This window comes from Hordeum vulgare, chromosome 5H, assembly GCF_904849725.1.
Source record: "Hordeum vulgare subsp. vulgare chromosome 5H, MorexV3_pseudomolecules_assembly, whole genome shotgun sequence".
NCBI lineage: Eukaryota > Viridiplantae > Streptophyta > Magnoliopsida > Poales > Poaceae > Hordeum > Hordeum vulgare.
Genome location: NC_058522.1, coordinates 322,199,475 through 322,223,400, shown reverse-complemented (window position 1 = coordinate 322,223,400; position 23,926 = coordinate 322,199,475). Strand labels below are relative to the sequence as shown.

Below are 23,926 nucleotides of genomic sequence, written 5' to 3'. Positions count from 1 at the left end.
TCATGTCGGGATGCTCCCAGGTTATAAATAGCTGCCCCCCACAACTACTTGCTGGTTGGCTTCTCCGAGAGAAACTGACACTTATCATATAGAGCAAACCAAATTCCTGAGAGTCTTCGAGAGAAAATCATCAAGTGAGGAAATACCCAAATCACCAAACCCTAATCCAAAAACCAAGTGATTTAGCATCACTGAAGAATTTGTTCCTGTGTGGAACTAGAGCCATTTACCTTTGAGGATTGTGCATCCTCCAGACAATTAGGAGTCATGGTCTTCAGCATCCAATAGTCAATTGTGGATCGCCGGGTGACCGAGTTTGTGAGGGTTTGGAAGTCTGCCCTAAAGACTTACCACGAGTGTTGGGCGAGGACTATGTGTTCCTAGATCAAGGAGCACACGGTAGGGACTGTGTGTCCGAAGACTATGTGTCCTTTGGTTTCAATACCAAGCTGCTCCAAACAAGACATACAACTATCATAGCAGTTGGAACTGGATCATCAACAATTGTCTTCATCGTGATACGGGTTCTATTTCTTCAACTCTTTCATTTCCTCAAATTGTATGTTGAAGACTTTGATATGCCCTCTTGAAGAATTTGTTTGAAGACTTTCTCTGAATTTCCTCAACCTCAAATTCTTCACTTAAGATAATCTTCACCTGCTTACTCGGTACTTGTGAACTTTGCAAACCGAATCGCATAATCTTCAACAAGTAATCTGCTTTTGAAGTTTTTGCACACTTGATCATGTACTACTTCCACTGCACTTAATTCATCATTGAGGACTTTCCTCACAAGGAACTTCCTCAACGATGAAATTCTAAAAATAGCCTATTCACCCCCCCCCCTCTAGTCGATATAAAGCACTTTCGATAATGTCATATAAATGAGACATGCAACAAATAGTTATAAAAGAGAATATACCACATCCGAATCATAAACCGGACGAGGGTCGGCGGGGACGGATATCAAGACCATGACACTATGTATAAAAAAATCATATAGGTAACAATATCATCTGTGGCCATCTGAGCAAAGGTCGGTATGGCTGAGTGAGTGCTTCGCGCACAGCTAAGCTCTTTTGGGATAGGTTGTCCAAAGTCAATGAAGGAATTTCAACTCATCATGACTCTCGTGTTGATGTTCTTCGCAATCTCTTCAATCGCTTCAAGAGGCTTGACAATGAAAGTTGCCAAGATACATTTGATCACCTCACTGACATCTCAAATGAACTGCAAGCACTGGGAGCTCGGGACATCACTAACCATGAAGTTGTGAAGAAACTGCTAAGATCTCTTGATCCATCATTTGATACACTAGTTCTAATGATTCAAGAAAGAGGAGACTATAAGATGCTTGATCCTGCTGATATAGTTAAAAGACTCAATACTCATGAATTCCAACATGAAGAAAAGAGAGATCTGTATGGACCAAGCTACTTAAGACCTCGTGCGCTGAAGGCTAAAGTAGTTTCCTCATCTGAAGAAATTGGACAGGAGCTTGCAATGCTCGTGAGGAAATTCGAGAAGTTTACAAAGCGTGGCGAGTTTGGTAAATCTTCAAGAACAGATATGAGGAAATCAAAATCTTCATCTCGGGACTACAAGAAAAGAACCTCTCACAAATGTAAGAAATCTGGTCACTACATACCTGACTGTCCTTGCTGCGTGAAAGAATCAAAGAAGAAGAAATACAACGATGAAACTTCTGATGACTTGAACAAAAACAAGAAATCTTCAAAATCCTCATCGCACAAGAAGACTAGTTTCAGAAAGGCTTGGGCACTCATTGGCAAGGAAATGGATTCTGAGGAAGAATATGAGGAATGTGATGAAGAGGAAGGTTCTGAAGAAGATTCAGAGTCTGGTGTGGCAAGTCTTGCACTGCCTACCACATTCGTCACCAAGTCAATCTTCAACCTTGAAGAAAAATGGCAACGCTATCTACACCGATGACTATGCTGATGACTTCGCTCCAACCTATTGCTTCATGGCAAAAGGTTCAAAGGTACCGAATGATACTTCCTCCTCTGACTCAAGTGACTGTGAACCTGATGATTATAAAAAGCCCAGTTACAGTAAACTTGCCAACATTGCAACTAAACAACAAAGTTCCATTGAAAAGCTTCAAAAACTACTAGACATAAGCGATGATCTGTTGAATGACGAAATGAATTGTACTCAAGTCCTCACTGAAGATGTGAAAAGTCTTCAGTATAGATTTGATAGTCTTCCAGATCGTTATGGCACACTCTTGGCTGATGATGAGAAACTTTCCTGTGAATTTCTTCAAAGGAAACTTGATCTGGAGAAGTTGAAGATGTATCATTATGATCTTCGAATGGAAAATGATTCATTGCTTGCTCAGCAGATCAGTGTCGCTCAGGTTGAATTCATTCCACCATGTTTGAAATGCATCATACGTGAAACTGATAATTCTTCACCAGAATCATCAAATCCTTCTATCGCTACAAATTCTTCAACTGCTCATGTGGTATCAAATTCTTCACGTGAGGAAACCACAAATGCTACTGACGAAAATGTAGGCCCGAAGGAATTGTATGTGACGGGCATAAAAAAGTCTCAAAGGACATCAAACCCTTTGCGATGTGCTCAAAAAGCCGATTCTAAACAGGAACCCGAGGAAAGAAGGCATTGTCTTAAGAGGAAATTCAATGTCGATGGATCATATTGGAAACCTCAGCATTACCCCAAAACCTCATGGGTTGCTGCTAAAGGACCTCCCTTCGATCCATCCACCCTAACAGGATTTGCATGTGAAATATCCCATTTCTCTGATGAGTCATTTGACTCAAATTATAAAACTATTCAAAAATCAGTCTGGTGAAGTATTTGCTCGATATGTTCGAACTAACTACAGGAATGGACCACCCCTCAGGAAAATCTGGGTCCCAAAAAGTTGCTTGGAAAATCTTCAGGGGAATTTCCTCATGACACCACCTGTGAAGAACCTGAACCCCAGATCAAATTCCTCAGGTGGACCAAAGTATTCAAGAGGATCAAAATCCTCAAATGGTCAATACTATGCTTGTACTCGTGCTAATGCTTGTCATATGCAGGGAAATTATAAGGGATATGAATATGATTATTATTCCTCAAATCATTATGGTCATAAATCCTCAAAGAACTTCTCTGCCTATTCATTTGAGTATTATAATCTCCCTATTGTGAAAAGAAGTGCATTACCTTCAATGCCTCCAGTCTCATATGGGGCTCGCAGGATGATGAACTCTTTGCCACCCCTTCAGATGTGGGTGGTCAAGAAATTGAACTAATCACTTCTGCAGGTCAGGTCTCCAGATGAAAGTCATCATCTAAAGAATTTGCTGGAGACCTGAGGAAATTGCTTGATTGGATGCAAGCTAAAATTGATGGAATGATAACATTTCACACGTCCTCAAATTTACGGTTTATGATGAAATACTTAACTGATGAATATGATATCATATTCTTCAAGTCTGAAGCATATGAAATGGTAAGCGGCACTAATTCATCTGCAGGATGACAAACCCAAGAACACAGAATGGGTTCTTGACAGTGGTTGCACAAATCACATGACCGGTGAAAGAAGCATGTTGATGAATATGCCAGTGACTCCATCACCACTGAAGCAAATCACTTATGCTGATAAAGGTAAAAGCAAGGTATTGGTACTTGGCAAAGTGGCTATCTCGAAGGACAGGCACATGGATAAAGTCATGCTTTTCGAATCACTTGGGTTTAACCTCATGTCCGTCTCAATGCTTTGTGATCTTGATATGGTTGTCATCTTTGGAAAATATAGATGCGTAGTCATCATGGAATCTGACAAATCCAAAGTCTTCGAAGGCTTTAGGAGAGGAGATTTGTACATCGTTGATTTTTCCACAGGTCCTCAACCAGCCACATGCTTACTAGAAAAAACCTCAAAAGGTTGGCTATGGCATCGAACACTTGGTCATGTAGGCATGAGGAATTTGCACATGCTGGCGAAGAAGAAGCATGTCATTGGCATCGAATCCATCAAATTCCTCAAGGACCATCTCTACGGTGCTGGTGAGTGTGGAAAAATAACCAGATCCAAATACCCCAAGAAGACTATCATGACTACTACTCGCCCGTTTCAATTGCTTCACATGGATCTGTTGGGATCTACTCATTATGTCACTCTAACCAATGCAACATCTTTCTATGGCTTTGTCATCGTTGATGACTATTCTAGATACACTTGGGTACATATCATTCTGTATAAATGAAAGTGCATGAAGTCTTCAAACGATTTTCCTCAAGGTCCTCGACGAACTTCGGTGTCAAGATCAAACACATCAGGAGTGACAATGGGACAGAATTCAAAAACACTGGTCTTGATGACTATCTTGATGAACTTGGTATTACTCACGAATTGTCTCCTCCTTATACTCCTCAACAAAATGGCGTCGTTGAACACAAGAACAGGACTCTGGTTGAAATGGCACGGACTATGCTTTAAGAATATCATACTCCTCGTCGCTTCTGGCCTGAAGCAATCAACACTGCATGCCACATCATCAATCGGTTATATCTTCACAAATTCCTCAAGAAAACCTGAGATGAACTCCTCACTCACAAGAAACCCAATGTAAGTTATTTCAAAGTCTTCTATGCAAGATGTTGGATTAGAGATCCTCACCATAGCTCGAACTTTGCACCTAAAGCACATGAGGGTTTTATGCTTGGTTACGGAAAGGACTCGCACACCTATAGATTCTTCAACACCTATCACAACAAGGTTGTTGAAACTGTAGATGTGCGGTTCGATGAAACTAATGGCTCGCAAAGAGAGCAATTACCTCCTATGCTAGATAAATTACCTCCTGAGGAAGCCATCAAGCTCAAAGCCACTCAAGATATCATTCCTACTGAGGAAATTGTTGAAGAAATCGTCTCCAACATTGATGAAATTCAGACAGGTGCACTTGAGGAAATTGCTCCAGATCAAATTCCTCAGCCCAACTAAAGTCTTCAACCAGCTCATCCAAGGATTGCAAATGAAATGGAACTTGAAAAAATCCTCGATGAGATCAATGCACCAGGTCCTCTCACTCGCTCAAAAGCTTCACATTTAGTTAAATTTTGTAGGCATTCCTCTTTTCTGTGTATCACAGAACCTTCAAAAGTTGTTGAAGCCTTCATGGAACCTGAGTGGATTCCAGCCATGCAAGATGAACTTCTTCAGTTCAAGCTAAATAGCGTATGGGAACTCGTCAAACGACCAGATCCTCGCAAGCACAATATCATCGACACCAAGTGGATCTACCGAAACAAGCAAGATGAGGATGGTCAATTGGTGAGAAATAAGGCACGGCTTGTAGCCCAAGGCTACACACAGGTTGAAGGAATTGATTTTGATGAAACTTTTGCACATGTTCCTAGACTTGAAGCTATTCGAATGCTACTTGCTTATGCTAATCATCATAATGTTACTCTATATCAAATGGATGTGAAGAGTGCATTCCTTAATGGTAAGCTTGAGGAAGAAGTATATGTTGCTCAGCTCCCAGGTTTTGAAGACCCAAAGTATCCTGACAAAGTCTTCAGACTCAAAAAGCACTCTATGGCCTCAAGCAAGCCCCTCGCGTGTAGTATGATACATTGAAGGAATTCCTCATGAAGAAAGGTTTCAAACCTGGTTCACTTAATCCAACTCTTTCCACAAAATCTTATGACTTTGTGTGCCAAATATATGTCAACGACATTATCTTTGGTTGTACTGAGAAAAGTTACAGTGATGAATTTGCTTACATGATGAGTGAAGAATATCAAATGTCTATGCTGGGGGAGCTAAAATTCTTCTTAGGTCTTCAAATTAGTCAACAATGCAATGGCATCTTCATATCTCAAGAGAAATACCTCAAGGATGTCCTGAGAAAATTCGGCATGCATGAATGCAAAGACGTCAAGATTCATATGCCTACCAACGGCCACCTCTGCACTGACGAAAATGGTAAAGATTTCGATCAGCAGGTTTATCGCTCGATGATTGGCTCGTTATTGTATTTGTGTGCATCTAGGCCAGATATAATGCTTAGTGTTCGCATGTGTGCTCGTTTTCAAGAAAAACCAAAGGAATCACACCATAAGGCTGTGAAACATATTCTTCGATACTTAGCTCACACACCAACACTAGGATTATGGTATCCCAAGGGCTCAAATCTTCACCTCGTTGGACATTCTGATTCTGATTATGCTGGTGACCGTGTAGATCGCAAGTCTACATGAGGCACATGCCACTTCCTCGGAAGATCATTAGTTTGCTGGTCCTCACAGAAGCACAATTGTGTATCACTCTCCACTTCCGAAGCTGAGTACATTGCTGCTGGCTCTTGCTGTACTCAACTACTATGGATGAAGCAAACCCTCAGAGATTACGGCATCAACATGAAGAATGTGCCCCTCTACTGCGACAATGAGAGTGAAATCAAGCTCGCATACAACCCAGTACAACACTCGAAGACCAAGCACATCCAGATTCGTCATCATTTTCTTCGTGGCCATGTCCTCAAGGCCAATATCATCATCGACCATGTGAAGATTGATGATCAACTAGCTTATATCTTCACAAAGACCTTGGAAGAGAGAAGGTTTTGCAAGTTGCGGTGTGAGCTAAAATCCTAGAATCTTCAAATGTCTTTTTAAACTTGCACACATCCTAACACTTATGCAAAATTGATGACTTAGATGTGCAACACACAAAGTAACGATTTTCCTCAACCAATGAAGAAAATCATTCTAAGTGTGAAGAAATCAATGAAGAATTTGGTTCTCAGGGCCCTACGACAATTGTACGCGGCGCCTCAAATCATCATTCTTATACGGTGGGTCACGCCACCACCCAACTTCGAAATTCTTCAAGCTGGTTTTTCTTCAAACTGGAAATTCATAAATCTGACACTTTGTCACAAAATCCTCAAAGTTTCAAATTCTTCAAATTCTTCAAAACGTTTGATGATTTTCATTTGAGTATATATATATATATATATATATATATATATATAATGAGCTTTCAAAGTCCTCAACAACATTCACTTATAGCTCAGTCTTCAATTTGATATTTCATCTAAGCTCAACCCAGTCTATTCTCAGTTATTCATATGTGTTCTCTTTAACACTTCTTGAAAATCCTCATTGAGTCCTTGTCAGCTCAGGACTTTGCAACAAAATCTTCAAAGTTCAAAAATTGTTTTTATAATGTTACACAGTTATCGGACCCACTTCTCACGTTCACATAACCACAAACTCCACCGCTTCAATCGTGGGCACCACGTGTCACGGGGAGACGAAGGGGCAAGGGCAGTTTGATCCGAAAGTTTCTCCCAGACCGTTTTTCACCTGAGCTATAAATAGGCCCTTCTCCCCCCCCCTTAGTCAAAACTCTTTCGTCCTCTCGTCTTCTCCGCTCGAGCTCAAACCCTAGCGCCACCGCTAGCATCCTCGTCGTCGGTGAGGAAAAGCTTCGCTGCCTCGCCCTCGCGGTTGCCGGACTCACGCCGACCGCGGAAAATCTTTCTCCGCCGCCACCGTAGCTGATTTCAGTTGCCAAGTTAGGGCGCTAAAGATCTGAACCGAGGAACTTCTCCCTTTTACTGCTCCAGTTCTTCGTGTTCTTCGCACAGGGTAAATAAAATCATGTTTTACTGCCTCTATTGATCTTTTAATTCTCTTTAAATTCGTGAAATCTGTTTTTCCTCAGAAAGTCTATCAGCCATGCACACTCATGCCTCAAACACTTTATGAATTTCACTAAGCCACTAAAATTCTTCATGAGATTCCTCAATTGTGTAAATTCTTGAATCTGCAAAACTCTGGAACCCAAGATCAGAATGCTCAGTCAAATTCCTCAACTCAATGGTCAAATTTCTCAATCTTTAAAAAAAATCAATTTCTTCAAATCTAAGAACGCATATGACCTCTCCAAATTCTTCGCACCTATATTCTGTTCACATATACAAAAATGTTAGGTGATAAAGCTCTAGGTTCTCATCAACTTAACTCATTTGCAGCATTTCTCGAAGAAACCTTACCTGTGTCTTCAGAATCATCAAGAGTTCAAATTGCTCAGCAAAAACCATAGTTGAAGAAAATGGAGGAAGACCGGAAACAAAAAGGTGGAAAGAAGCTTGGACAGAATACAACATTTTAAATCCCTCAAGAAATATATGTTGAGTATTGTACACCTGATGAGGAAATACATGGTAAAGAGACCATGGCGAAGCGCAAAATAAGGCTTCAATAGATTGAACGGAGGTGGGCTAAATAATGGAAGGAGTACATATATGTGACTCCGAAATATGCAAAGAAGTTTGCTCTGAAGCCTCCCTGCAAAAGGCCGCCACAGGGTGATCAACAAGCAGATCATCCCTCAAGTGTAGCCACTATTTAGGACTATCCTGATGAGAAAGACAAATACTTGTCTAAATTGCAGAAAAAGGCAAAAGAAGTTGGGGCAAAATTCAATGAGGACTCTGCTGCTAGAGCCACCGCTGCCACTTCTTCAACTACTGAGGCCTCTGCTACAACAATTCCTCAAAAGAAGACTCTCCTGAAGAAACCCAAAACTTCAACTATAGCGCCAAAAGAGCAATTGCCTCACAAAGATGCAATGACTGCAAAATCCTCAACAGCATCACAGTCTTCACCCCCACAACATAAGCAGCTCAGCAAGTTTCAACCTGAACAATCACATTCCTCAGAACCATCTGCTACTGACTCTGCTTCAAAGTCTTTGCCCATTTTGTTCAAGACTAAAAGGACTGCTGGTAGAGGTACCAGGCCAAGTCCAAACAAAATCATCAACGTTCCTTCTGCATCAGAAGGAAGTGAATAATTTGATGATGAAACACGCCAAGCCATCATCAGAAACAAACAAGAACATGTTACACAAGCCTATGGCAGTTCCATTCCTCTTGCTATGGATCCGAAGGTATTGCTGGACTTCATCGACCTCTGGTATGAAGATCCAAACACACCGATTGATGATTTGAAGCTTCCCTTGGTGTCAACCATATGGTGTCTACTTTCATCAATGAAGCTAAATGGAAAGAGCAACAAGCCAAGAAAGTCAGGGCTGCCAAAGTCAGAAAGGAGAAATTCCTCAAGCAGAATCTCCTCAACTTGTCACCTGAAGTACTTGTATCAACTCAGGCTGAACTCAAAACCCTCATGGACAAGTATACAAGTCTTCACTCTAATCGTCAAGGGGTCAAAGTGAAATTCATCAAGGCTGCAACTGTTGTAGTTGATGAATACAATAGCAGAGCTGCCGCTCCAAAGCTACAGATACAACCTCAGCCAAGCTATACTGTTCAGCTGACTAAGGAAGATGAAACTAAAGAATCGGCTGCTAAGGAAATTCCTCAGAATATTCCAAGTGAAGAAACTGCCAGGCCTAACACTGATGAACTAGTGCCTGATGAAATTGATCCTTCACAAAAATCCTCAAAGGTGAAGAAAGTCTGATGAAATTGATCCTTCACAAAAATCCTCAAAGGTGAAGAAAGTGACTCCGTCTGCATCAGACGTGAAGAAAACCAAAGCAGATGAAAAAAAGCTAAAAAGAGAAAAGCTTCAATGGCTTCAGAATCCTCAGAAGCCAAACGTCTGAAGATTATGCCAACAAAATCTTCATCAGCCCGGCGGATGCTACTCCTCTCAATGTAGCACCATCGTACATGATTGTTCCCTTCGGTGAGGACTATGTCATTCCCGAAGAATATGAAGAAATGAATGACCAAGAAGACGATGAAGTAGTGGATGAGGAAATACAAATTGATGATATTCCTCAAATCACCACACCTCCAATGACCACTGAACAAAAGGAGGGTGATGAAGAAAATGGATGCAGCACTCCTGTGATCCATGATGAGTTCTGGGAACAGACTCATCCTCACTCACCACAAACATATCAAGTTCCTCATACTCCAGCTGCCACTAAGGTTATTACCGGTTCTGATCAAAAGAGCATTCGTGAGGAATCAGCACAAGAATTACCTGCATCAGTTGAAAAGAATGCAGCATCAAATACTGCAACTGCCTCCTCAAATAAGACGATTCCTCAAGATGAAGAAAATGCTCCAACTGAAAAAAATGCTCCTGCTCCTAATACTAAAACCGCAGTTGTCATGGTGAATCCTGAAACAACAATTGTGGTAGCTACTCCTCAAGAACAGCAGCACAATCTTCAACCAAAGCCAAATAAGCCCTTCTTCAAAAGGCCAAAGTTTCAGAAAGAAGCTTCCTATGAAGAACGTATGTTCTTCACCGAAGAGAATCCATATGACAAGCTTCGCATCACACACAGCAAGTTCTGTACCAGGAATCAACTGAACTATTATGCTTCTGTGATGTGTGGAAGAAAGAAGATATTTCATCACACTCACATTCCTCACTGTGACATGGAGGAAATACCTTGCTTTGCCCCATTCCTCAATGTTCTTCACAAAGCTGGGTTACTGCCTTTCTGTACAGATATCGGTGATTGGAACACGGCCATAATTCTTCAATTTTATGCCACACTGCATATCTCAGGCGACCCAAAAGATGTCACCACATAGGTATTGGATTGGATGACTCAGCACACGCATTACAAAGCTCCAACTACTGAATTGCTTCGAGCTCTCCCAATATCAATTCCCTCAGAGGACGCAATTAAGATGCATGATGAACGAGAACTGCCAAACAAGCTCATGGAAGTCCTCATGAAGCCTTTGGCCAAGGGCCAACCCCCAAGGACTCGATTTCTGGTACAGGACTTGAAGTATGAGCCCAGAACCGTGTACAAAATCTTGTCCTATGCCATTGCACCTATCAAAGGGCATGACAAGGAAGAAGATGTCGTAGGCATCATGAATCATATCATGTTCAATGTCATTCATCACATCCCTATGAATCTTCATGATTTCTTCTTGAGGACTTTGGCTGACAATGCAATGTCACCATATGAGTTGAAGATTTATGCGCCTTGTATCATGAGATTCATCAGAAACAGATCAGACATCAAATATCAAGCTGACTTTCCGAATCACCTCGGATATCTGCCGCCTATCAAAGTCATCAAGTCATCTTTTGAACGAGTTGAAGGCAAAGGCAAGTCCGGGATAGATGAAGGAAATCGGCCCCTTGATGACCATATTCGCAAGGCTGATTCATATTCTTCATATGAGGACACTGCTACTCAAGATCTTCCAAGCCCAACTTCCCCAAGGGTGACGACTAACAGAGAGATTCTCCTCAGTCTTCACCAAAAAGTCGATCGCAATCACAAGTGGGTGAAACGCCAGTTTGGTGCCATTGTGAAAACCCTCAATGAGACTCAAAACACAGTGAAGAAAAATCACTATTATCTTCATGAGGTATTTGGTCGAACTTGGGCCACCTTGGCTCATCTGAAGACTCCTGAGGAACTTGAGAAAATGGAATTTACTCAAGACTTTGACTGGTCGTGGCCTCCTAAGAAGAAATTCAAGCCAATTCCAGTTCCTAACTTGGAGGACAGTTCATTTTCTTCATTTCGCACTGCTGAATCAGATGAAGAACCAGAAGACACTGCAACTGGTCCAAGGAAGAAGACTGTCTCCAAGGATGCTCATGCCTCTACATCAACCAAGAAGTGAATTTCTTCAAGGCCATTAGTCCTTAGTTTTGTCCCTTTTTCGTCATTTGATGACGAAGGGGGAGAAATGTGAGAGTTAGTCTTCAAGCGGGATTTACTTTGGGGCTTATAAACTTTATTAAGTTACAAACTCCTGGCTCTTCCGAAGTTTTTGATGAAATGAGTTTTAACTTAAGACCGATGGTGCTCTAACTCTTTTAAACGTTTTTCTTTGCATGATTATACCTCAAAGTCTGTTAATGCAGGCATGATGAAATTCGCCACACACCATCTTTCATCATGCATATCTAATTCCTCATACTATATGTCAAATGCATGCATGAATTGTAAGATATAGGGGGAGATCTCCATGATATAAATCATCAATGTGCATCTGCTGCTCAAAGAAAATTCCTCAAAACATGCACATCTTCAGGATGAGTTTCTTTGTATCTTAATTTCAAATTCCTCAAACTCGGTACTTACATTCCATATTATTATACCCGTTGAAAACTTAACCTAATTGTCATCAACCACCAAAAAGGGGGAGATTGAAAGTGCATCTAGTGCCCCTTAGTGATTTTGGTGGTTTGAAGACTTAAAGGTTAAGTGACTAACATGTTTGTGAGTGTACACAGGCTCTATAAGTCGCTGAGCAGTTTGAGTTATACGATGAATATCGACCCCTAAAAATGTATATCTTCGACTGAAGACTTTGGTCCTACCTTGAAGACTTTGATCGCGAAGAAATTGCGATGAAATTCATATTCTCATGAAGATATCGGTGTGTCCTGAAGAAAACAGTCAGAAGACTTTGAAATGTGAAGATTTACTCTTTTTGTTTCATTTTCTTTACTCTTGAGTCATAGGAACACGCTACTGTTAAAGGGGGTCGAGGTAATACTACAGAATGAATTTCCTCATGATGCTTAACCCAAGCCTGAACCTACCAAAGCCTCAAAGTGAGGAATATGAGAGACATGAGGACTTTCACAGTTGCAATTTCTGACCGTTGACGCGACACGCGCCACCTCACTGATCTTATTCACCCAACGGTCACATTATTTAAGGGCATTTATGTCAAATCATGTTAGGATACTCCGAGGCTATAAATAGCCCCCCCCCCACACACACACACACGCACACAACCACTAGCTGGTTGGCTGCTTTGAGAGAAATTGACACTTGTCATTTAGAGCAACCCAAATTCCTCAGAGTCTTCGAGAGAAAATCATCAAGTGAGGAAATACCCCAAACCAAAAACCTAGTGATTGAGCATCATTGAAGAATTTCTTCGTGTGTGGAACTGAAGCCTTTTACCTTTGAGGAATGTGCATCCTCCAGATGGTTAGGCATCATGATCTAGAGTATCCAGCAGTCAATTGAGGATCGCCGGGTGACCGAGTTTGTGAGGGTTTGGAAGTCTTCCCTGAAGACTTACCACGAGAGTTGGACAAGGATTGTGTGTCCCTACATCAAGGAGAATACGGTAGGGACTGTGTGTCCCAAGACTGTGTGGCCTTTGGTTTCAATACTAAGCCGCTCCAAAGCAGACGTACAACTGTCGCAGCAGTTGGAACTAGGTCATCAACAAATGTCTTCATCGTGATACGGATTCTATTTCTTCAACTCTTTCATTTCCTCAAATTGTATGTGAAGACTTTGATATGCACTGTTGAAGAATTTGATTGAATACTTTCTCTGAATTTCCTCAACCTCAAATTCTTCACTTTAGATAATCTTCCCGTGCTTGCTCTGTACTTGTGAACTGTGCAAACCGAAACTCATAATCTTCAACAAGCAATCTGCTATTGAAGTTTTTGCACACCTGATACTGTACTACTTACGTCACACTTAATTCATCATTGAGGACTTTCCTCACAAGAAATTTCCTCAGCGATGAAATTCTAAAAATCGCCTATTCATCCCCCCTCTAGTCGATATAACACACTTTCAATAATTGTCATATAAACGAGACATGCAACAAATAGTTATAAAAGAGAATATACCACATCTGAATCATAAACCGGACAAGCACCGACGGGGACGGATATCAAGACCATGACACTATGTATAAAAAAATCATATAGGTAAGAAAACTATATAAATCATACAAAAATAATATATTTTTTGCAATAAAAAGGATAAGAACAAGAGGATCACCAAGGTGGAGCCAGCGATGGGACGGTGCGGGCGATCGACGGTGGTTAGGACGGAGACGGAAAGGCACTAAGTAAACCACACCTACACATATGCGAACTAAGAAGTTAATTTGAGCCCAAATTGCATATAAATCAAATAAACTCCCACATAATTACTCCCAAACTAAAACCCACAAATCACTATACTTATAGAGCATTGCACGAGCCAATCTTGCAATGAGAGATGAAAGGACAAAGTTGCTAACCTTTATGAACACTTGGAGAGATGGGGTGCCTCAAATCTTCACAAGTCTTGGTGAAAATTGGAGGGTGAGCTCGAGCAAGGGGAAGAATAGAGGAGAGAGTGAAGAAAACAAAGAAATGAGCTCGGGCTGGACGAAGGGGTTTATATTGGAAACTCTTTAGTCCCGGTTTGTATAATGAACCGGGACTAAAGGTCCACATATAGCCCGGGTTTGTGATAAAAACTGGGACTAAAGGTGCTAGTGGGGGCCCCAGTCTGACAGAACACTGCCACACCCCTTTAGTCCCAGTTTGTGTCACAAATCGGGACTATAGGTCCAAATTGAACCGGGACTAATGATGCCCGAGCCCACCGATGGCTCCTAGCTGTTGGAACCGGGACTAATGGTCTTATTAGTCCCGGTTCAAAACCAAACCGGGACTGGCAGATGCACCTGCCCAATGGGCACGGTGGACCCCTCCGTAACTTTTGAGAAGGGCTTAGTCGGCATGAGTTATTCGTACGGCAGCTGGAGTTTCTCGAAGGTCTCGACCGAGAGGACGTTCAGCCCCGCTCTACTTTCAATGAGGGTCTTGGTGACGAGGACGTTGCTGATGGTCGGGGTGCACATCCTGGGGAGTTTGCCGACCATGAACGAGCACGTGAGCTGATCACTTGGGTCGAAGGTGATGGTGGTTTGGGACCAGTTGAGGGGGCGCATAGCTTCAGCCTTTGGGAGAATGACATTGACCTCCCATGCGAACTGCTTGAAGGCACGTTGGAGGTCGGGGTCTGGGCACCGCCCAGGATGGAGGCCACCGCCCTGACCTCGTGGAAGCCCCAAGCCCCATCATCCTGCTTGTCTTCATCCTCCTTCTAGGTGGCGGAGGCAGCCGAGCCTCACGAGGGCGAGCCTCACGAGGCTGACCGCGTCGTTGCCCCTCCTGAGGTTCGTTGCGCCAGCGGTCGTCCCGAGCCTGGTCGCGCCAGCGGTCCTCCTGAGGCTGGCCATGCCAACGGTCTTCATGAGGCTGTTCACACCACTCCTAACGCAGCTCCCGGTCGTCCCAGCGGCCTCCACTTCGACAACCGCCGCGCACGGGCCTCTGTCTCCCCGTCCATGGCACCCGCTGAAGTGCTCGGCACGGACTAGTAGGAGCTCTTGGCACTCGGAAGTGTCATGCCCTCTGGTGCCATGGAAGATGCACGTTCGCCCCCCTGCTGATGGACGCTCTCCTCCTCGGTCGTACTTCGTCTCAGGCTCGGCTGCGAGCACCGCGTGAGCCTTGCACTTCGCCTCCTTGGCCTTTGTCTTCTTCTCTTCTGGTTCTGCTGCTTGAGGCCCGAGGAGCGACAGGAGACCTTCTTCAGCCCTCGCGCACTTGTTTGCCAGGTTGAACATCTCCTGTGGAGTGCTCATTTCATCACTCATGGTGAGCTCCTCCTTCATCTTGAGGTCGGTGACTCCGTCGGAGAAGGCTGAGATGACGGCCTCGTCCGACGCCTTGGGGATCTTGAGGCGCATGACCGTGAAGCGTTGTATGAACTTGTGCACGGTCCCTCCCTCCTGCTTCTTGACGCGCAGCAGGTCGTTCATGGTGGGAGCGCGGTCGCGGGTGCCCTGAAAGTTGGCGATGAAGCATTCGCGCAGACCATCCCAGGAGGTGATGGACGCCTTTGGAAGGTTGAGAAGCCAAGAGAGCGCGCAGCCCTTGAGCGCCATGGGAAACCAGCACGCCATGACCTTGTCGCCTCCACATGCCGCTCTGATGCTCAGCGTGTAGAGTTGTAGGAACTCGGCCGGGTCCAGGGTGCCGTTGTAGCGCGGGGGTAGGTCAAGCTTGAACTTGCTGGGCCACGCAGTTGGGTAGAGCTCAGGGGCGATGGCGAGGCACCCCACCGGCCCGACGGGTGTAGTGCGCGAGGGGGCGACCTGGTCCTGTTGCTCCAACGGGTCTGCCTCGAGCGGGGCATGTTCGCGGCGCGGGACTTGCAGCGCTAGGAGCGCACGCGCGTCGGACCATGGCCGAGGAACCACCTGATAGCTTGCTTCATCTCCTGGCCTCGCCCTGGGTTCATGAGGCCGTTCGTGGGGATGTTCTTCCTGCCTGGGCTCGCCCGATCCGTCAGCTGTACCCGGGCCGCATCGTTAGATCTCCATGCAGCATTTTTTTCTCGATGCAATAAATTTCGTCCATGATGCAGCAACTTTCGTCAACGGTTGCAACAAAAATATAGTTGTAGCAAAAAAATATCTATGTGATCGTAGCAAAAAACAAAGCTGATGATGTGTGCTAGCAAAATAAAAAAAGGGTTGTTGCAAAACAATCCGGTGAACTCGGGTTGCAACTCTGACGAACGTGTATGCAACTTTTTTAGTGAACGTTTGCAGCAAAAAATGATGCCGGTTATAGCAAAAGTTAACACGGTTGTAGCAAAAATCAAACGCCGGTTGTAGCAAAAAAATTCAGCGAACTCGACTTACAATCAAACGTGGAAGCAACTTTTTTAATGAACAAGTTGCAACAAAATAGAAAAGGCTTGTAGCAAATTTAACCGCGTTTGTAGCAAATCTGCATTAAAAAATATTGCATGTGTGGGCCAGTGTATCAAATTTATACATGATTGCAACAAATCTGCACTAAAATAATGTTGCATGGCTGCTGCCAGACGCGCGAGCCGGGAGCGATGGGCCGAACGGTTCGACCGGCGCTCCGGCTGCAAGCATTTCCCATTCAAATTAGCAACTGAGGTTAAGTTATGCAATGACGTGGATGACGAAGAAAATTCAGATCATAATTTGCCATCGTATCCCCATTCTGTCTTCCAAATCAAACTAAAATTCAATTGTAAATCCATCCGCCAGCGGTGGATGCATGTGGCTGGGAGAGTGTAGGCGGGGGTCATTGAGAGTCATGCCTGAGTGATGATGATTTGGGCCAACGCATTCTTGTGAGTTCATACGAGTTCCACTCGATTCCGCGGGATGAAGGTGGCCACCGGCTTTGGTTGTTTCTCTCTAGTATTTGATTTAAATCCGTCATTGAACACTTTGCTCCCGTTCATGGAATCACAGACTGTGAAACTATAACCGATATAATGACAAGGGCGAAGTTAGGGACTCGTAACCATAATAACATATTAAATCAAAGTCCTACCATTGGCTCAGGAATTCGAACCGCGAGGCGGGTAGAGATCTCCTTAATCCTTGTTTGGTTAATCCTCTTCTCAAAGGAATTGGAGGAAAATTTGACTTGTTAAGGATTTAATCTCCTCAATCTTTGTTAAATCCCTTTCATTTCCCTGTCAACCGAACAAGGTCTTAGGGTTATAGCGAAAAATGATGGCATCGTTATACTGAGTGGCGGAGGTAAAGGGTGGACAGAGTGGTCCACGGCCCACCCTGAGATTAATAAATGAAATTTTCTAAATACAAAAAATTACAGCTGCACTATTTGGCTGGCACTAGCGCACCCTCACGCGAAAGTGTGCACCAAGTCATTCCAGTTTATTTTTTAAAATACTATAACTTTTGAACCGATCGTGAGAACGACGATCCGTTTTCACGGCTATCTTTCTTACGATGATCCCTTCAAACTAGATCCCATATGGATAGGTTTCGGCAAACTTTTTTTGAGCAACTGTGGGGTTATATTTAGGCAACTTTAGTGCTAAAGAAAAGCAACTTCTTATTAGTATGTGTAGTATGATCACCTATCAACGAATATTCCTTCAAAATTATCTATCATGACTAAAAGGTTAAATAACTTCATCCTTTAGTAACTAAATGGCAAATGTGGCCAGCTACGAAATGGTTAAATTATCGGTCGGATGTGCATGTTCGGCTCCGTATGTGTTGGATGTCCATTAATTCTTATATGAAAAAAAAATTAAAAAGCTATAACTATCAAACCGTGTGTTGGAGTCATGATATGTTTTCATCGTTGGGTTCCTCGTGGCAAACTCTTTAAAACGAGATCCCATATGAATATGTTTTGAAGATTTTTTTGAAAAGCAACTTTGATGCTAGATGAGGCTATTGTAATGCTAAACATAAGCAACTTTGATGCTAGATGAATTATCTCGTGTGTATACACATGAGTTGTTTGTTGAATGCACTGGAATTGCGCAAAAACACTCTAAAAGTTGCTAACTTATTTGTGATACTCGAGTGCAATTATGGTAACTATTCACAAATAGCAGGCAACTGAGCATTAACCGTAGACAATTGATTATCAGTAATAGGCAACTGAGCATCAAAATCGAGCAATTTCATAGTATTTTTTAGGCAACTGAGCATTAAAATTGAGCAATTTTCACAGTATTTATAGGCAACTGAGCATCAATTATAGGCAACTGATCATCATTTATTAATTTACATATTTAATTATGTAAAGCTTTTAGAGCTGATAGCAAAATTCTTTGCTTGTAGATAGTCATACTAAGGGGAAAAAGAAGTTGTTTGCCTATAGCACTAAAGTTGCCTCATCTAGCTCACAAAGTTGCTCAAAACAAAGTTCGTAGAAACATATTCATATGGAATCTAGTTATGAAGAGCTCGTCGTAAGAAACACAACTGTAAAAATGAATCGTCATTCTGACGCTCGGTTTAAAAATTATAACTTTTAAAAAATTTAAATTAATAAATACATGTGATTTTTCTTTTTGGTTGTCTTTAGGTGCGTCGGCTACCGCGAGCGGGCGCTGCTGTAGGCTGACCAATAAAACTTATACCATAGCAGAAATACTAAAAGAATTAGAAAAAACTAAAACTACATGCACAATTACATTATTGACCCACCCTGGCCCATAGCGCTAGGTCAGCCACTAGTTATACCAAAGAGGAGACCATGAGGATAAGGTGGTGTTTGCAGGCGTTAGTGAGATAGTAAGCTAGCAAGTGGCGCCGACAAACCCTTGTTAATGTGGTTTGTGATATAGATGCATAGGCACAAGATGTGTAACATTATATAAGTCCCTTATTACTGTATTTCACTGTATCTAAACAAAAGCAAAAAAAAAAAAACAGGAAATTCAACTTGGAGTGATTAAATAGAGAGAAAATTTGGTACACAATGGTGAACATCTACAAAGATCTAAAGATCTAGAGAGCAAACAAGTGGCAGCTGTTGAGAACAAATGGTGGTTCGTTCACGAACAAGTCGTTAATCCAACTTCCGTCCGCTGCCGCGACGTGCACCGGCGACCTGATCGGCCCGTCGAAGTCCATCTCCTGGAGCAACGCAGGAGCAACAGCGGGCGCCGGCGACGGGTTCCACCACCAGCACTCATCCTCGATAGCGAACAGACGCGAATAATCGTCGCGCGCTCTCGGCGGCGGATTGGCACCGTCTTCACTCCCGCCGCTGCTCCATGTTAGATCCGAGGAGCTTGCCGGCGACTGAGTCTCCGAACTGATAGCACTAGAGCTGCTACCGGGAACGACGTCGACGTCTGGAGCTGCTGCCGTGTCGGCGCGGACGGTGGTCTCGAGGATCACCGGCACTGCCGCCGACTCTGTCGACTTGCAGCTGTGCTCCGAGATGTACACCACCGTATACTTCGGCCGTCCATTGTCGTTGCCATCGTCGTCATTGCGCTGCACCGTCCGTTTGGCCGGGCAGCCCTGGTTCGTGCTGTTGGTGCACCGGTAGTAACTCCTGCAAATTGCCATTGATGGAAGAGCGATTTAGCTTAAGTCATTGTTATAGTCTGCAGTTAATTAACCCGAGCATGCGTAAGCATCATAGACCATACGTCGTCTTGCTGGACGTACGCATGATGACGCCATCGATATCAGATTACTATCGTCGTGTATCACGGGTACATGAAGGGGTCCCAGCTGGTGAATCACTGTCGGGAGATGGGTGCACGTATCCATACTGATAGTGAGCGGTCTGGATACGATAACGAAATGACATGTTTTAGAGCTAGTAGTACTAGTTTGGTTGATTGGCTGATTGGCTCCCTTGCACGGCTTTCCATGTTTTGAGACAAGAGAGTGTAAACATTCCATTCTTAAATCTTTAAACTGAAGGGTGACCTGTCATGGGCGAAATATTGGGTCATGAGTCGTTACAGCCTTTCATCAGTTATAAATGGTTGTGATTTTCTTTCTCTTTCAACCCTAATCCCCCCTCTCCTTCAAGTTAAAATCTTATGCCGCCGCCAACCATCTCTCGAATTGTTATCACCACCACACTAACATCAGGGGGCAGGGGCTCGCTGTAGCCCAGGGGCCAGCTTCGCCGGAGTGTGGAAGAAGAAGATGAGAAAGCGTAGTACTACGTACGGTGGGCCGGGGCTGCAAATCTAAGCAACTGAATAACATCAAATGTTGTAATAATAATAAATTATTTACCTGGGGTGCATGGCCGCTTCGATCTGCTTCTGGCCGTACTTCCTCCACTGGTAACCGTCGAAATCCGGCACCGTCGTGACGAGCGTCCTCGTCGTTGTGCCTAGCTTCTTCCTCCTGCAACGAGTAGTAGCCTTCGTCGCAGTCGCAGCACCGGCGCGTTGTCCTTGCCCCTCCTCGTGCCGTTCATCCTCCCGGGCTCTCTTGCGACCCCCGCGCCGTTTGCCTCCGCCGCACGACGCCGTTGCCTTCACCTGCGAGCTGCCGTGCTCCCAGTACAACTCAGCCGCAAGGCCAGAACACGAGGACGCGCCGCTTCGAGACGGCGACGTGGACGGGTACAGCAGCTCGTGCAGCTGCGCCACCAGCTCCCTCTCCCGGCGCTGCAGCTGCATCCCGCCGCCGTCCGCCGCTGCCCAGCCGTGCTCACCACCCGGGGCACAACCTCTGCTCCTCTGCATTTCAGTTCGGATAGCTCGGCAGTACGTGCGGCACGCAGAACGAGTGTGTGTATGGCGCTGGCTGCTCAGATCAGACAAGCTAGACGTGAAAAGAAAAGATGTTGGTTGCTCCGGTAGATTCAGACTCTGGAAGTCGCGTAGGCTCCTTTATAGAGTAGAGGATCTCTCCCTGCTCCGAACGTCAACAAAAGTCGTGGGCCCACAGACTTTACATACCCACGTGGCGGTCCTTCCGTTTTGATGGGGACGAGGAAGAGGATCCAACCCAGTGTGCGTGTGGGGACAACCCGAGCTACAATCGTGGCGGGGAGGAAGGGGGCATATGTGCATGATAGGCCTAGCTCTTCTTGTCCCATGTGTACGTGATGCACGCGCGCCTACATACACACCATATCGTTGTTTCTCAAGAAAAACACAATATTATCTTTCCGGTGTAAACATTAAGCAATTCAAGAAAACACATGTTCAGTCGATTTTCTATATGAGAAGGCGATGCGATGCGCACTTTGAGGACGAGCGAGAGCCTTGTCAAAGACAGGGTCGTCGCGAGTAAGATTGGAGGGAGTGGGGGTGAAGTGTGGGGCGGGGTTTCCTATTGAGCGCCGCTTGGAGTAGACAACGTCCGAGCTAGACACCGTAAATGGTCGTGCCATCATCGGCCAAGGGCTTCCTAGTACATCGCTTCAAGCCGTGGTGCCGCCGCATCGCGGGTAGAGAAGGGAGACTTTTCCATTTTGACCGTCACTAGGATTAGATAACGCCTGAGACTGAGAAAGCGACTCCGCGGCCAAGCTCGAGGTTGTCTACTCTCATCGGAAGTCACAGTGAAAAAACCTTTTCTTAAACGCGACAACAATGTCACCAACAAGGGTTTGGCAGGACTTCAACAGTGATGGGACCGTGTTGTCGTCGGTCGAGGAGAGGGAAGAGGAAGACGTGAACAAGATCGGGAAGGAAGAAAGAAGGCTGGAAGGAGAAAGAAGAAGTAGCAATTGCATTTTAATCTAGCGGCTGAAAATACTAACTAGCACTTTTTTTCGAGCAACTGATATATAGATGGCCCTATCATTTTATCATGCAAGTCTGGACATATAATTGGGGATGTTTGTGTAACTTGATGAGCTATACATGATCAAATATTATCGGAAATTCATAGGAGCGCACTAATGCAAGCAGCCACCAATATTTGGAGGAAACCAGTGAAATCCAAATGAAAATGGTGATTTGAAGTTTTGAAAAAATATCAAAATAATATGTGATGTTAAAGGGTGATGTTCTATTGCCAAGAATTTATTTTAATTCAAATACATTATGGGATGTGAGCTAAGAAAATAACAAAATCAGCGTTGAACTGTGTCGAAGAATAAATCCACTATTCATTGCAGAATTTCTTTTTTTTCATATATCACATCTTGTAATGTGTCTCAACTTGGAATTTTGCATGGCAATAAAAATAACTTATTGACGAAAAAGGGTTTCCCCGCTTTGTATTACAAAGCAATCGAACGGTACAACCGGCGATAGGTGCTGGGGCGGAAACATCACAAGTCACGCCCAAAAGAAATGGAAAAAGAAAATACAAAAGAAATAAATGCCTACACCGGCGGATCGACAGAAAACACAAAAGACTCGCGACCGTTGTGCCCACCAAGAGTCTTCCACCAAGCTCCATGACTCCAAAACGCCGGTACCCATCAACACCTCCAAGAAGGAATGCGACGATGACGACGCTCCTACCAAGGGTTTCCCCCGGTACGCGACGAGACGCGAGGATGGGTAGCCCCGACGCCCTCCAGGAAGGTTCGGCAACACCCAAAGGTGTCACCGCGTCAGTGTCGGCCAGGCCGACAAGGGTTTCCCCTGATCCCATCGTGCACCTCGGGCGCTCCGGATCATGCCACCAAGCCGACCTACACTCTGCACCAACACGGTCTTGAAGCCCCTGCATCGTTTCACCACAACACCATAAGGAAACACCTGCAAAGCGATGAAGAGGAGTCGGGACTAGGAGCAGCAGTACCTTCGGCACACAGGAGGGCTCAACCTCCACCGTCAACGACGATAGATGACCGGACGCAATAGCAGGAGCATAACAGGCCCGTGAACAATAGGCTCGGCCGGGACCCCCCCCCCCCCCCCCGTGAAGCTCCCGCCATCACGCTGCAATAGGTGCACCGTCAATGACGCCACCCCCCGTCCAAACTGCTCCTTCTCACCACCATGTAGAAGACACCGCAGCCACGCCGGTAGCCGACCTGCTAGGACCCAGATGAGCCCCACAGGGCCCAGATCTGGGCTGGGGGCATGCCGCCGGCCACCCCGCACCACCACGCCGCTCTGTTGCCAAACAGCAGCGCCGCCACCTCACCCGCCGACGGCCACCACCACCGGGTCACCGGACCGCATCTAGCCGAGCAACACCGCCGCCGTCCCCTGCCCCAGGAAAGGGAACCGAGAGCGCGGGGAAAGGAGGGCCCGCCGCTGCCGGCACCACCCGGGCCAGCCCCGGGGGCGCCTGCCGGCGGCGGGGGGGGGAGGGGAGCCGGAGGAGGAGGCGCCCGCTGGACAGTAGCTTGCGTGCCGCCCGGCCACCTCCCGGGGAGGCGGCGCGGGGGCGGATTCGGGAGGAGGGGGAGGGAGGAGGGGGGGATGGGGGCGGAGGAGGAGCCTGTCCGGCGGGAGGGCCGGCGGCGGAGGGAACCCTAGGTGTCGCCCCTCCACATGGGAGATGTTAATAGAAGGCACTTTCCCAAAAAAAAACTTTCAAATTTGGTTTTCATGAAGTTTTGTTTGAATGTTTGTTTTCATGTGATATTCTCTCCTATTTTGTACCATTAACTTTTGATCGTGGCACCAGGTCCGTGCATGTCATTTTTGCCAAAGTTGCACGGGGCACCCACCCCACCTCCCATATTTTTTATTTTATCTTAAAATGTGGATCTATTATATCTTTTGAACCGAAAGTTTAAATTAAGTTTTATTTGCATATTTGTATTTGCTGCAACGAGTACGTTCAAACAAGGCCAAATTTAAATACATTTTGAAACCTTTTTAAAACTCTACCAAGTTTTAGATTTAAAATTTGATAGTCATAAGTTA

The 23,926-nt window shown here is 44.8% G+C and overlaps 1 protein-coding gene across 1 annotated transcript; it reads right to left on the bottom strand.

Moving 5' to 3' along the window:
* Positions 1-19,053: 19,053 nt before the first annotated feature.
* Positions 19,054-20,926, bottom strand: LOC123397945 (probable WRKY transcription factor 54). The gene is made up of 2 exons (XM_045092456.1): positions 20,370-20,926; positions 19,054-19,668 (listed from the first exon to the last, which is right to left on the bottom strand). The coding sequence occupies exons 1-2, from the start codon at positions 20,825-20,827 to the stop codon at positions 19,113-19,115; spliced, it is 1,014 nt and encodes a 337-aa protein (XP_044948391.1). The 5' UTR covers positions 20,828-20,926; the 3' UTR covers positions 19,054-19,112.
* Between the last annotated feature and the right edge of the window lie 3,000 nt (positions 20,927-23,926).